The sequence below is a fragment of the Oncorhynchus gorbuscha genome, linkage group LG13, assembly GCF_021184085.1.
Source record: "Oncorhynchus gorbuscha isolate QuinsamMale2020 ecotype Even-year linkage group LG13, OgorEven_v1.0, whole genome shotgun sequence".
In the NCBI taxonomy this organism is placed as follows: domain Eukaryota; kingdom Metazoa; phylum Chordata; class Actinopteri; order Salmoniformes; family Salmonidae; genus Oncorhynchus; species Oncorhynchus gorbuscha.
Genome location: NC_060185.1, coordinates 64,835,862 through 64,851,819, shown reverse-complemented (window position 1 = coordinate 64,851,819; position 15,958 = coordinate 64,835,862). Strand labels below are relative to the sequence as shown.

The 15,958-nt window shown below is 43.6% G+C and overlaps 1 protein-coding gene across 1 annotated transcript; it reads left to right on the top strand.

Annotated features, from left to right (window-relative positions):
- The first annotated feature begins 3,522 nt into the window (after positions 1-3,522).
- On the top strand, positions 3,523-15,693 carry xkrx (XK related X-linked). Its single transcript, XM_046295354.1, has 3 exons — positions 3,523-4,520; positions 13,360-13,619; positions 13,710-15,693. Exons 1-3 carry the CDS (start codon positions 4,171-4,173, stop codon positions 14,558-14,560), a joined length of 1,461 nt encoding a protein of 486 aa, XP_046151310.1. The 5' UTR covers positions 3,523-4,170; the 3' UTR covers positions 14,561-15,693.
- The last annotated feature ends 265 nt before the right edge of the window (positions 15,694-15,958 follow it).

Sequence of the window (15,958 nt, the reverse complement as noted above, 5' to 3'; positions counted from 1 at the left end):
TGCCCTATATACCCATGGCCCCACGTACCTAACATCTCTGAGAGACCTGACAGCTGAATTCATGTCGGAGGGTTATGTTCCCTCTGAAGTCGCTCTGCTTTCGTTTAGAATGATCTATTAACTAGGGCTACAGAATGTTACCACGGAATAGTACACAATTGAACATCTATATGCCTCTGATGACTGTTGGACGTACTGTTTCAAACTGATTTAATTCGTTTGAATCTTGGCTCAGATTGTCTTCTGCTTTTTGTTCAATGACGGAATAGGGAGTGTGTGTGTACATACAGGGTGGGGTCCTAAAGACCTGCTAGGCCACTAATGTCTTAGTTCTACACTGCCGCCTTCCTTCCAGAAAGTAAACAACCACTACGGTTTGCAGCCACTGACCCACAGCGCTGTCTCGCCACTCACATTCATTAATAATAGGAGGAGGGCCTCCAGCAGACATTCACAATGCAGCGCCCACATCGTTGCCTGTCTGGGACCCATCTGGTTACACTGGGGGAGTGATTTTCATTTTGGGCTGAGCTATGGGTAACACTGTGCCTTTGAGCTATTATTGTCATGCGCTGGAAAAACATGAATTTTTAATCTAGATTGATGCTTTCATATGGAAAACAGTGCCCTGGGATCATAATACGAATTCAAAAATGAGATCGATATATCATCCAAACTAGTGTTATTAAAACAATCTACATAACAGTCTGTATTTTAAGTACTCTGTTGATGGGCACAACATCTTATTTCAAGCTTTAGCGACAGTTTGAAATGACTGGCCAGATTGAAGTCAACATTAAATTAAAGGAACCACGTTTGCACTGAGGAGCAAAAACAAAAGGTGGTCAAAGGAGGCAGATGGGATCCCTCTCATAAGCCAAGCACCAATTCTAATAATCCCTGTCTGCACAGTAGCCCGAGCAAACAGAAAACCGTTTCACTAGGTTCCATTCGTTCTAAAGGATGTGATGTGGTTGGTCATTTGTTTACTAAAAATGTAGTACCAAGTGTAAATGTAATCCAAAACGCAACACTGTGTCAAGTCACGGAAATACAAAATCCTCAATTTTGGGGTACGAGCTTGCCTGGCCTTCCCACAGCACATGTTGACGTAGCAGCGTTCCACATAGCTCTGGTGCTGTAACAGGGCCAAGTCTGTCCTAGTGGTGGTGTGATAGCCTAAAAAGGGAAACAGGACAACTGATCTATCTGTGCTCCTGCCCTGCACAACACACAGACACTGAGAGAGAGAAGGTTGATATGTACTGTATATAGCTGGCTGTAGTGGTGTTTCTAAGCTGTCATGATTTGTAGTAGCCCCACCTGCTTCAATAACCTTCTGAAAGTAATTGCCCAAGATTTAAACTTTTTTCTATTCTGTGCTTTTGTGATATCCCCACATTGCCATTGGGGCTTTCGTTATAGTTTTTTAGGATCCAAAACAGTGATGGCACTCTTATTGAAAATAGTCAAGTATAAATAGGTTACAAGCATGCACTCTCGATGACATGCACACAGCTGCACGCAGTAAGCGTAGATAAAGGCTCAGGACCCAGGAGCAGTGGGAGGTAGCGCTCACCCTCCAAGACCGATGTGAAGCTAGCCACAATAACGGTTAACCACAATAGTGGCGTTTGCGGTTCGCCTTCAAATGAAAAGTTCCCAATTGAACGTGACCCATTGAAAGTGATGCCATTTGTACTAGATCAAGGTTGGGATGTTGTTATATAAATTCAACAAAATACAATAATGAGCTAATTTGACCCCCCACAAAAATAATTTATTTGGACGCATACTTATATTCACTGTACAGTCTTACCTATGGATTGTGTCTCCATGAAATGGTGTATCGGTCTACTCAGTGACACGCACAGAACATAACTGTGAAGAGTTTACCCAAATATTGGCGTCGTAGCTCTTATTAGGTACGACTAGCTGTCGCAATTGGCGTCGGCTAATGGAGATCCTAATCAAATCTATTGGGGGACTTTGTGGTAAATCACCTCTCCAGTCAGCCTATTGTGCGTTTTGGCATTCATATTTCACTGTAGAGCCTTACATATGGATTGTGGATCCATGGAATTCTGTATCAGTCTACTCAACACAACTGTGAAGAGTTTACACAAATATTAGCATCGTAGCTCTTATTGCAGGTCTTTGACACCAGTGTGAACTGAGGCACACTAGTTCACCAGTCAACCTACAATATGCATTGAACATTCATATTGCAATGTTCAGCTTTACCTATGGATTGTGGATCCATGGAATTGGGATATCAGTCTACTCAGTGACACCCACAGAACACAACTGTGAAGAGTTTACACAAATATTAGCATTGTAGCTCTTATTAGGGAACTTTAACTATGGCAATTCCCCTCACTATTCAGCATATTTACGCATATTGACGTTAATATTTCATACCCCATTTCATGGATCCACAATCCATACGTAAGGCTGTACAGTGAAACATGAATGTAAATACGCACAATAGGCTGACTGGGAGGTGATTTACCACAAAGTCCCCTAATGATGGTATCAAGGCAAACATTTGTGTTAACTCTTCACAGATGTGTTCTATGGGTTTCACTGAGTAAGCTGATACACAATGGTGTAAACCACTTCAGTAAAAATGCTTTAAAGTACTACTTAAGTAGGTTTTTGAGGTATCTGTACTGTACTTTATTTTTTACTACTTTTACTTTTACTTCACTACATTCCTGAAGAAAATAAATGTACTTTTTACTCCATACATTTTCCCTGACACCCAAAAGGTACTCATTACATTTAGAATGCTTAGTAGCACAGGAAAATGGTCCAATTTACACACTTCTCAAGAGAACATCCCTGGTCATCCCTGCTGCCTCTGATCTGACGGACTCACTAAACACAAATGCTTTGTTTGTAAATGATGTCTTAGTGTTGGAGTGTGCCTCTGGCTATCTTTAAAAAATGTAAAATAAAAATATGGTGCTATCTTGTTTGCTTAATATATGGAATAAATTATTTATACTTTTACTTTTGATACTTTTAGCAATTACATTTACTTTTAATACTTAAATATATTTAAAACCAAAAACTTTTAGACTTTTACTCAAGTATTTTACCTGGTAACTTTCACTTTTACTTGAGTAATTTTCTATTAAGATATCTTTACTTTTACTCAAGTATGACAATTGGGTACTTTTTCCATCACTGCTGAAACACCATTTCATGGATCCACAATCCATAGGTAAGATTGTACAGTGAAATATAACTTTGACCCCAAAGCAATTCTGAATTCTAACACATCCACAGTGCAATTTCAACTGACCTTTTTTTGTTGTTGGTTAAATTAACTAATTATTGTATTTTGTTGAATTTATATAACAACGTTGGACCATTATCTAGTCCAAATATGTCATAATTCCACAATTTTTATCCGTTTGCACCACTTTCAATTGTGAACTCTTATTTTGAAGGCAGATTCGACTAGCGTTGCTAATCGTTATTGTTGCTAGCTTCGCATAGGTGTGAAGTTAGCAGCAATAGCATGTTCAGACACACCTGCTTTCTTGTTCAGTGGAGGAGCTAACAAAAACATTCACTTTTGCATTTCCTCAAGTTTTCAATGGGACTCTACGGCGAATAAATTGCTTCAGTTTTGATTATGCTTTGCAACAAGTAAATGTGGGTATTGAGCCCATCATTTGCAGGCAGACATCAGCGGCATGACTTTTGCATTGCGCTGGAAAATGTATTTGCCGATCTTTAAGATTGTGGGAGAATGACTCGTATTTACACGTATGCGACAACCACTGGATTCGATTTGGAAGACTACCCTAGAGATATATGGGTGGTGGTTTATTTTGTATTGTTTGTATTGTGGCCACGGGTGTCAATGCCACGTAATATAGGCTATTGATACACAAAGGAGTTATTCTTGATGTGTGTGGAAAGTGGTCGAAAGGACAGGACCTACCGCAGCAAACATTAAAACGTTAAAGACGTTGTTTAACAAACTTGATACATTCATGAATGATAACAAACTCAACTGCTTTGTTTGAAGAAGTCGATACATTGTTGCTGGATAAGGATACATACAATCTGACACTTGGAAACTACACTTTTCTTTGAGCCGTTCGTCAGCCCTATAGGTCTCATTTGTGTGACGTTGTTTTTAGTCATTGAGCCATGGAAGAAGAGGGCGAGCCAGTCGTAAACATCTCGGACGTCGAGCAATTCCACCAGGAATCCCCCTCTGAAAACGGAGTCATGTTGGTTGTAAACCACAGTAACATTCAACCCCCTTTCAGCGTGGTGTTGGCCACTTTGTTGTATTGCGCAGAGTTTGTCTGCGCGGCTGTGCTTTGCAACATGTACCACAAGAGCGATGACGACACCTGGATGGGGTTGACCATCACCTTCATGTTGGTGCCGGCTGTATTGACTCAGTTGGCGCTGACATTCATTCATAGAGACTTGGGAAGAGACCGCCCCCTGGTCCTCTTCTTGCATCTACTTCTCCTGGGCCCACTCATTAGGTAGGTATGGTGCCGAGTCATCACAGTGCTGAGTAGTAGAATAATGTCATGAGTGTTGCACTGCCTTTACCCAAGGCCCAGGCTTTCCTGGTACAGGGAATAGTGCTCTCACCTCTGGCCCCCAATCAGCTGTTCTCTCTCCCTACATTGGTGGGATCATTTCTGGGGTAGGATGCTGGGGAAGCGTACCAGTTGACAGGTGGAACTGTGAGGGAGGAGGCTTTTCGAAGGAGAGGGTAAAATGGCTTCTATAGGACTGTTCTACTGCCTCACAGGGACTAGAGCACTTGACTGCACCACAGGTTCATATACTTTAGTCCCCGGTGAACTCTCTTTCCCGCAATAGCGCTGCAGGCCTACTAAGAAATGCCTCTGTGGAGAGTAAAATGCTCCACAAGGTAAATTCACTTATCCTAGAATCAGGGCAGTATTTTCCCATCTCTTCAAACCTGTTTGACCAGATGTGAAGTGGGTCACGGTTAAGATCGACCCTCTCATTTACACCTCTGTCAGACATGTGACTCACGCAGCCTACTGTAGATACATCTGCTAATGTGTCAACCCACTTCTAAATGGGTTTGAACTACCACTGCCAGAGGTTTATTTATTACACAGATTCTGTTGCCAAACGGCACAAAGCGGGAAAGGCCCTACCTGAATTTGTCCAATAGAAACTCAAATGTTGCTCTGTTTGGTCCCTAAACGGTTTCCGTAATGAGTATACCCCAGGCACATGTGACAGTTTTTCACAATTCCTGACATTTAATCCGAGTAAAGATTCCCTGTCTTAGGTCAGTTAGGATCACCACTTTATTTTAAGGATGTGAAATGTCCGAATGATAGTAGAGTGATTTATTTCAGCTTTTATTTCTTTCATCACATTTCCAGTGGGTCAGAAGTTTACATACACTCAATTAGTATTTGGTAGCATTGCACAAGCTTCCCACAATAAGTTGCCTGAATTTTGGCCCATTCCTCCTGACAGAGCTGGTGTAACTGAGTCAGGTTTGTAGGCCTCCTTGCTCACACGCTTTTTTAGTTTTGCCCACAAATTTTCTATAGGATTGACGTCAGGGCTTTGTGATGGCTACTCCAATACCTTGACTTTGTTTTCCTTAAGCCATTTTGCCACAACTTTGTAAGTATGCTTTGGGTCATTGTCGATTTGGAGAACCCATTTGCTACCGAGCTTTAACTTCCTGACTGATGTCTTGAGATGTTGCTTCAATATGTCCACATAATTTTCTTTCCTCATGGTGCCATCTATTTTGTGAAATGCACCAGTCCCTCCTGCAGCAAAGCACCCCCACAACATAATGCTGCCACCCCGTGCTTCACGGTTGGGATGGTGTTCTTCGGCTTGTAAGCCTTCCACTTTTTCCTCCAAACATAACAGTTCTATTTTTGTTTCATCAGACCAGAGGACATTTCTCCAAAAAGTATGATCTTTGTCCCCATGTGCAGTTGCAAACTTTAGTCTGGCTTTTTTTAGGTTGGTTTTGGAGCAGTGGCTTCTTCCTTGCTGAGCGGCCTTTCAGGTTATGTCTATTTAGGACTAGTTTTACTGTGGATGTAGATACTTTTGTACCAGTTTCCTCGAGTATGTTTACAAGGTCCTTTGCTGTTGTTCTGCGATTGATTTGCACTTTTCACACCAAAGTACGTTCAACTCTAGGAGACAGAACGCGTCTCCTTCCTGATGACGGTTGCGTGGTCCCATTGTGTTTATACTTGCGTACTATTGGCTGTACTGATAAACGTGGTACCTTCAGGTGTTTGGAAATTTCTCCCAAGGATGAACCAGACAGGTGGAGGTCTACAATTTTTTTCTCTGAGGTCTTGACTGATTTTATTTTGATTTTCCCATGATGTCAAGCAAAGAGGCACTGAGTTTGAAGGTAGGCCTTGAAATACATCCACTGGTACACCTCCAATTGACTCAAATGATGTCAATTAGCCTATTAGACACTTCTAAAGCCATGACATAATTTTCTGGAATTTTCCAAGCTGTTTAAAGGCAAGTGTCAACTTTGTGTATGTAAACTTCTGACCCACATGAATTTATACAGTGAATTATGAGTGAAATAATCTCTGTAAACAATTGTTATAATAATCTCTGTAAACAAAAATGACTTGTCATGCACAAAGTAGATTTCCTAACCGACTTGCCAAAACTATAGTGTGTTAACAATGCATTTGTGGACTGGTTGAAAACTAGTTTTAATGACTCCAACCTGTATGTAAACTTCCAACTTCAACTGTATCTAATTGGCTGAAATGACACCAATCATAGCTCTCATTTTGTTTTGGTCTGAAATGCACACACTTTGAAGGCTCTAATACTGACATTTCTGTAAAGCACTCTACCCCATGACAGTTAAGGTTTCTCCTTGTGTCTAGACCTGTTTGAACAAACCGTCATTTGTCACTGGTGATTTAAGGTTAAGGTGGAGTCTGGTTGCTGTTTCAAAACTGAGCATATCTGAGTGATACTGTTGGTTAACTTTGGTGTGTCAACAGAACCTTGGATTTTACAATTTGATCTGTCGGCCTAGTAGATAGCTGCGGGTGTGGCCCATAACACTGTACAAAGTAGGCCTTCAGCATGTTGACTTTACCTCTGCATTGCTTACCATTCAAAGACCCAGAAAAGCAGAATAACGGTGTTTCATATTTCATTTGAGTTGTTCTGCATTCAATCTTTTCAATTCCGCAACAAGGACTGCCTTGAATCTGCGAGGTGAATGTGCTCCGTTAGAAGTGAAGCGTGATTTATCAGCTATGTGTGTCAAGTATTCAAATATCTAGAAGAGCCTAGGACTGGAATGTGGAAGCAGTGCCCTGTGTCATATCACTTGAGATTTCTCTCAATGTTATATATTGTAAGATAATAGATGGTTCTATTCTAATAAACACCTTATATCTACATCCAGTGCCCTTTGGAAAGAATTCAGACCCCATTATTTTTTCCACATTTTGTTATCTAATGTAATGTTATTTGTCACATACACATGGGTAGCAGATGTTAATGCAAGTGTAGCGAAATGCTTGTGCTTCTAGTTCCAACGGCGCAGTAATATCTAACAAGTAATCTAACAATTCCCCAACAACTCCTAATTCACACAAATCTAAAGGGGTGAATGAGAATATGTACATGTAAGTATATGGATGAGTGATGGCCGAGCGCCATAGGCAAGGTGCAGTGGATGGTATAAAAGACAGTATATACATGTGACTTGAGTAATGTAGGATATGTAAACATTACTTAGAGTGGCATTGTATAAAGTGACTGGTGATCCATTTTATTAAAGTGGCCAGTGATTGGGTCTCAATGTAGGCAGCAGCCTCTCTGAGTTAGTGATTGCTGTTTAGCAGTCTGATGGCCTTGAGATAGAAGCTGTTTTTCAGTCTCTCGGTCAGCTTTGGTGCACCTGTACTGACCTCGCCTTCAGGATGATAGCGGTGTGAACAGGCAGTGGCTCGTGTGGTTATTGTCCTTGATGATCTTTTTGGCCTTCCTGTGACATCGGGTGCTGTAGGTGTCATGGAGAGCAGGTAGTTTACCCCTGGTGATGTGTTGTGCAGACCGCACCACCCTCTGGAGAGCCTTGCGGTTGAGGGAAGTGCAGTTGCCGTACCAGGCGGTGATACAGCCCTACAGGATTCTCTCGATTGTGCATCTGTAAAAGTTTGTCAGGGTTTTGAGTGACAAGCCAAATTTCTTCAGCCTCCTGAGGTTGAAGAGGCGCTGTTGTGCCTTCTTCACCACACTGTCTATGTGGGTGGACCATTTCAGTTTGTCTGTGATGTGTACATCAAGGAACTTAACTTTCCACCTTCACTGCTGTCCCTTCGATGTGGATAGGGGGGTGCTCCCTCTGTTGTTTCCTGAAGTCCACAATCATCTCCTTTGTTTTGTTGACGTTGAGTGAGAGGTTGTTTTCCTGACTCCGAGTGCCCTCACCACCTCCCTGTAGGCTGTCTCGTCGTTGTTGGTAATCAAGGCCACTACTGTTGTGCCGTCTGCAAACTTGATGATTGAGTTGGAGGCATGCATTGCCACACAGTCGTGGGTGAACAGGGAGTACAGGAGGGGGCTAAGCACGCACCCTTTTGGGGCCCCAGTGTTGAGGGTCAGCGAAGTGGATATGTTGTTTCCTCCCTTCACCACCTGGGGGCAGCCAATCAAAGTCCAGGACCCAATTGCACAGGGTGGGTTTGAGACCCAAGGCCTGCAGCTTGATGAGGAGCTTGGAGGGTACTATGGTGTTGAATGCTGAGCTGTAGTTAAATCCATATTCTAAAATGGATTAAATAAAAATTAAAAATGTCCTTAGCAATCTACACACAATACCCCATAATGACAAAGAGAAAACAGGTTTTTAAAAACTGTTTTTGCTTTGTCATGGGGTATTGTGTGTAGATTGAATGGGGGGGACTATTTAATCAATTTCACTACAGACACCCTGGTTCGAATCCACGCTGTATCACAACCGGCAGTGATTGGGAGTCCCATAGACAAAGTGAAAAAATAAGAATTTGTTCTTAGGTTAAATTACAAAAAATACCCATAAGGACTTAAAAGGCTGAATTTGCTTCAAAAAACTGATGTTTTTATGTAAATGTGGTATTTAATTAAAAAAATATGAATTTGCAAAAAAATGTTTTACTTGTTTTTGCTTTGTCATTATGGGGTATTGTGTGTTGATTTATGAGGGGGAAAAACTATTCAATCAATATCATGATAAGGCTGTAAAATAACAAAATGTGGAAAACATCAAGGGGTCTGAATACTTTCCTGTATATGCACAGTATATGTTCAATTCAAAGGGCAGGTTGGGAGTGATCTCTGACTGTACTAGCTCCACCTGTTATGACAAATCAAGTGACTGACTTGCAGGCATTTTCCAAGCCCGCACAAGGCATCACATTGGCACACTGTTTACAGCCATGCTCCCCCACTCCCTCACTGTAGCAGTGGTGATCAGTGAGAATCAGACCTTTTTTATTTGTTTGTTTTCAGAAGAACTAGATCAAGGTTCGGTTTCAGGGTTTTTCTGCTACAGCTACACAGTTCTATAATCATACTCTGGATGGTGGCTTGTTTGGGGATGTGGTTCCCTCCATAGAGGAAGCTACATATCATTCCCGTCCTGACATTTTCCTGCCTTAAAGCATATTTTGTTTCTAAGTAAACGGTTAACTGTGTCAAAAACAGATGCACTAGATAAACAGCTGTGCGTTAGTTCCAGTTACTCCCACAGGCCACATCTCCGCTCTGGGCTGATCTGCTGTGCACTTCCTGTGGAGCATGGTGGATGATGTCATCATCATCATCAGATCATCTGCTGTGTAGGCGCAATTCAATATTGCATGTTGCCTAGCAACTCCACCCAAGGGTTTGAATGTTGTTGACTTCACGGCTTGCTTTACCAAGTAACAGGCAAGGACTCTAGCTCACATGGTTGTATCCGTCCTGTAACTCACATTCTCACATGTCAATGAATGAACACACAGTAAAGTTTCACAAGCAACGTAGCTTAGAATCTTTCTAAGATAATACTGTATGTTGACAAGATGTCACATGGCCAACTGGGAATCTCTGTATAGTGTCAGGTTGGTTCCCAGCTTGAGTGACCCTTGTCACAGCTTGTCTAAGAGAATATAATTATCCTCCGAGGCAGAGGAGGCTACATACTTAGTCATTACTGTCCCTGTCCCATCATGCAACTCTGAAAGTGTTTACACACAGCGAGGAAAGGTTGGTGTCTTGATGTCCTGTATTCTGAAATGCTAACTTAGTGCAAACACTCAAAGAAATTGAATTTGTCTGAAGGTCAAAATTGATCTTTTTTTTTTGGCACCAATGTCTCTTGTGGGTGTTATGTCAAAGCACTGTTAAGCATAACAGGGTGAGAAATCTCTACTGGACCTTAAGGAGCATGTTGAAAGTATTTCCTGATGATGAAACCGCCCATGTGACATTTTCTATGAAAACAAAAGCCGCAGTTGCTTGAACTGCAGCCCATGCCTTAAAGCAGGGTTTCTCAAATCCTGCCCACAACTGGCAGCACCCAAGTGATCATAAATTCGGAGCACAGGTGCAGCTGACCCATTCGTAATGCTCGTGGTCAATTTGGTTTGACATTTGATATCCCTATGGGGCTAGTTGGGGACCATCATTAAATAACATGGGACAATATATGAAAATGGCAATAGCTCCAAATTTGAGTGACAAACCTCAAACCAACTATAAATTGTAGAAATGAATATACAAATATTGAATGTGTTAAAATACACTATTTACAAAAGTATGTGGACAAACAACCCCTTCAAATGAGTGAATTTGGCTATTTCAGTGACACACGTTGCTGACAGGTGTATAAAATTGAGCACACAGCCATGCAATCTCCATAGACAAACCTTGACAGTAGAATGGCCTTACTGAAGAGCTCTGACTTTCAACGTGGTACTGTCAAGTCAGTTTGTTTCTGCACTGCTAGAGCTGCCCTTGTAACTGTAAGTGCTGTTATAGTTAAGTGGAAACGTCTAGGAGCAACAACGGCTCAGCCGCAAAGTGGTAGGACACAAGCTCACAGAACGGGACCGCCGAGTGCTGAAGCGTGTTGCGTGTAAAAAAATAGTCTCCTCGGTTGCAACACTCATTACCGAGTTCCAAACTGCCTCTGGAACAATGCTCGCCACCATTGTACTCTGGAGCAGTGGAAACGCGTTGGAGTGATGAATCACACTTCACCATCTGCCTGTCCGATGGATGAATCTGGGTTTGGCGGATGCCAGGAGAACGCTACCTGCCTGAATGCATAGTGCCAACTGTAAAGTTTGGTGGAGGAGAAATACTGGTCTGGGGCTGTTTTTCATGGTTCGGGGGAGACCCCTTAGTTCCAGTGAATGGAAATCTTAACGCTACAGCATACAATTACATTCTAGATGATTCTGTGCTTCCAACTTTGTGGCAACAGTTTGGGGAAGACCCTTTCCTGTTTCAGCATGACAATGCCCCCGTCCATACAGAAATGGTTTATCAATTCTGCGAGCCAGACCTAATCGCCCAACATCAGTGCCCGACCTCACTAATGCTCTTGTGGCTGAATGGAAGCAAGTCCCCGCAGCAATGTTCCAACCTCTAGTGGAAAGCCTTCCCAGAAGAGTGGAGGCTGTTATAGCAGCAAAGGGGGGACCAACTCCATATTGATGGCCATGATTTTGGCATGAGATGTTTGAGCACATGTCCACGTACTTTTGGACGTGTACTGTATGTGCTTCATGAAAATATTGTCCCATTTACATTGTGTAACATATTGAAATGGGCTATCCAATGTCAAACCACACCAGCCAGCTGAAGCTTGTTGGCTAGACTATCTAGCCTAGGTGACTTCAAGACACACAACTTGAAAACAGTGTAACCGGGTCATCTAGAAGGGTGAGTGACTAGCTGTGAACTGTTTTGACAGTGTGAATGTACAAACACTTGCCCCTTGCGAACACACACACACACACACACACACACGAGACACCCACATTACCCCCCCAAGACAACTAATTTAATTCAGTCATGGCCACTGCATTTCTTAATAACCAAGCTGAAAAACAAGACCAAACCAGGAAGTTCAGCCCCCCCTTTTTAAGTTCCTTATTGCATGTGTGTTTTACTTAGTTCTTTTTACAAGAACTTGTACTGTAAGCTAAGAGCAAAGTGATTTTTATGGCCTGGGAGTGATTACCTGGCAGTAGGCACTTTGCTTCAGCCAATGGTACCATTAGATGCTGCTGTGGACATCGGGCATATTGATTCTGCCAGCCAACATTTTCTCAGCTGTGCTTTTTCCTGTAAGTGTAATGCATTTAGTCTCTTAGTCATTTTTTTTCAGTGTTGGCTGGCTAGACTGACTCAGCACTCATTCTCAGCTGCATTATGATGCCACATTTCCCTGGAAGTAAATCAGTCTTGTGCCTGCTACTTCTCTCCATCTGTGGACCTAAGTTTCACGATTGTGCAATCAGACAAGATGGCCTCTTATTCTTATGCATGGGCTACCAGTATTGTAGTACCACGCGATGAGGCAGCTTGTGGATGGCACAGAGTGCCTTCCCTACCCCTCCTTTAAATGTCTCTCAGTTCAGCGAGAGTTGAAGTCAAAGACGAGAGGCGGCATGTTTTGGTTATGCACCGCAAGGTCACAGCCAACGTGATTCCACCAGCACCACAACAGCTGAAAAAACACAGTGGCTGAAAATGGCTGACGGACTGTATGCCAGAGGGCTCTCGTAGCAGCACAAAGCTGAGCTGCCAGGAAGTGAATCCTAGTAGTAGCCAGCCTGTCTGTGTGTTCTCTCCCCTAAAGCCCATGTCCAAAATAGGAGCTGTTTTGGTCTGAAAGACAACATTCCAGCAAGGTGCTGTGTGATTTAGTAGTTGAGTGTGGATACATTGGATGTTATTAAGTGTCTTGTGTACAGCTAACCCCTGCACTAGTACTATTCAACATAAACAGACGTAAAGGAGAGCTACACCACATGTTTATCAGTGAACAGTGAAAGCATTTACCTCTGGGAAGGGAACACACCCTTCTTAGGTTTCAGTCATAGGCTTAGGTTTCAGTCATGCTGTCACATACACTGCCCTCTGGTGGAGTCATATATAAATGTCACATTTCAGTCTCAAATTGAAATGTGAAGCAAAATATGATATTTATTGAATGATAATACAAACCCTTGACTGAAAATAAACAAGGCAATGTTTTTTTGTTAGCCCGTGTTGCCCTTTTGGTGGTTATGTGAAATTGCTCAATTTTCAATGGCCCTCTTCTGTCCTCAGGTGTTTCGAGGCTCTGATGGTTTATTTTAAGGCAGGCAAAAAGGAGGAGCCGTACGTGACCATCTCCAGGAAGATCAAGCTGAAGAAAGACCAGGGCACGCCCATGGAGTGGGAGATTGGCCACTCAGAGCGCAAGCTGGCCACCCACCGGAACGCCTTCAAACGCACCGCCGTCATCCAGGCCTTCCTTGGCTCCACCCCTCAGCTCACCCTGCAGCTGTACGCCACCATCCAGGAGAAGTACTTACTCCCCGTCAGAAGTAAGAGTTCTCTTGATGGCATTAATGGTGAATGCTGTATGTCTTGTTTTGGAGGGTCTAACGAGTGCTTTGTCTCTGTGTTCATCCCAGTGACTCTGATGATTATCTGCCTCATCTCCGTCACCTACGGGGCCCTGGTGTGCAGCGTGCTGGCCATCAACATCCGCTACGACGACTACAAGGTGCGGCTGCGCCCGGCCGCCTACCTCTGCATGATCCTGTGGCGGGTCCTGGAGATCGCCACGCGCGTCACCTCCCTGGTACTGTTCAGCACGGCGCTCACCTACTGGGTGATCCCCGTTGGCCTAGGCAACCTTCTTTTCTTCTTCCTGCTGCCCTGGGTCGAATTCTGGGCACGACGCGCCTCGCTGCCCGACAACGTAGAGAAGAACTTCAGCAAGCTGGGCACCACGGTGGTACTGTCGCTGGTTACCTTCCTGTACGCCTGCATCAACATCTTCTGCTGGTCGGCCGTGCAGCTGGACCTGGGCCACCGCGACCTCATTGAGAAGAAGCAGCGCTGGGGCCGCCTGGCCGCCTACTACGGCGGACGCTTCCTGGAGAACGGCGCGCTCATCACCCTCTGGTACTTCCACAAGTCGGACTTCTACGAGTACGTGTGTGCCCCGTTGTTGGTGGCTCAGCTGCTCATCTGCTACAGCCTGGCCGTGCTCTTCATGCTACTCTTCTACCAGTTCTGCCACCCGTGTCGGCGCCTCTTCAGGCACAACGTGCACGACTGCCTGGCCTGCGTCTGCTGCTGTATCTGCTGCCGCAGGGGTGGGGGGAGAGAGGGGCAGGGGCAACCCAATTCCTATTCCACCACTGCCACCATGGTGCTGGTGCCATTGGAGCCGCCAGAACTGCAGCCCCCAGACCTAACCAGCCAGCTGGTGGAGCGGGAGACAGCCATCATTGAAGACATAATGGAGGCGGCTTGAGAAGGACCCATGTGATGATATGGGGTCATTGTGTGGTGCAGCTACTGAACTAATGGCTATGTACACTCAGGACTGTTATACTGTGAGTGGTGCAGATGAGACGGACCGAGCTGCTAGTTCTGTACTGCGGTGCACAGAGGACAAGTTGGTCCCAAGTGGTTAGCTAAGCGCATTTGAAATTGGTACCATGATTTTTATCGATTTTCCTCATTTTAGAATAACACGTGCATGCAGAGCTTTGGGCTCAAAAAGATCAGCCGTGACATAGACAATGTTGCATCACTGTTGTTGAATGGGCATACTGCACAGGTAGAGAGGCAGTGGGCCGCGGGAGACCAAAGAATATACTCTGATAAGATATGCCGCCGTGATGCATAAAGGCAGACTTGAGAATAGCAGCACCGGGGTCCGATACTAGGGGGTCAGGTGTGTGGAAACATGTGGCCTCGGGCCGACTTGCCCTGTAAACTGGGACTTCCCCTGATTACCAGCGGTTTACTTCATGAATAAACCCAACGTGTTGCATTAGGTCTCTTTCATCCACACGTCAAAGCCCATATGTAACATGAAGGAAATGAAAGGTCAGATGAAATCCGAGCTACCTTCCTCAAACCCCACTCCACCCACTGTGTATTTAATGAATGATTTGTATTATTAGTACCTGGCCCTTTTTTGTTGTTGTTGCCTTTTGCGCACAGTGTTTAATTAAAAGTCAAGCTCTGTGAGTCATGCCGTGTTCACTTGCTAGTCGGGAACTAGGAAACTCAAATGTCCCAACTTGCTAACCGGTTGAACGGCACGACTTACAAGTTGGACATTTCAGAGTTTTGTAGTTCCAACTAGCATGTGAACGTTCCAACTAGCACGTGAACGTGGCAATAGACATGGATCATTTTAAAGAACAAATGGGTTAAAGAGACAATGGAGATTTTATGTAATCACACACATTGTCATTGAGATGCAATTCACAACTGTTTACGTTCAATGATGCCTTACCGGTAGTCTGAGTACCAGTCTCTTTACCTAACGTTCCACTCCTTTTCATTGCCAATTGGGATTAGCTAAAGAGACTGGTACCCAGGCTACCTTAATGGTACCGTATGTCTGAAATATTAAAGTCCATTATTAGTCTGCTTTTTAAGTGTATGGTCTGTTCAATGGCATGTTAAGTGCCTTAACTACTACATTATTACTTGAATGAAAAAGTTATTGAATACTAAATTCTGTAATATAAAGAAAACACATTTTAATTTTAGTTTTAGCAGTAGTAGCCTGTATGGACTTTCCAAAAACCATATACAGTTCATTCTGACTTTTTCCACATTCTTATGTGCCTTAATCTATAATTGATTAAATTGTCCCCCTCCATCTGCACACAATACCCCACAATGACAAAGC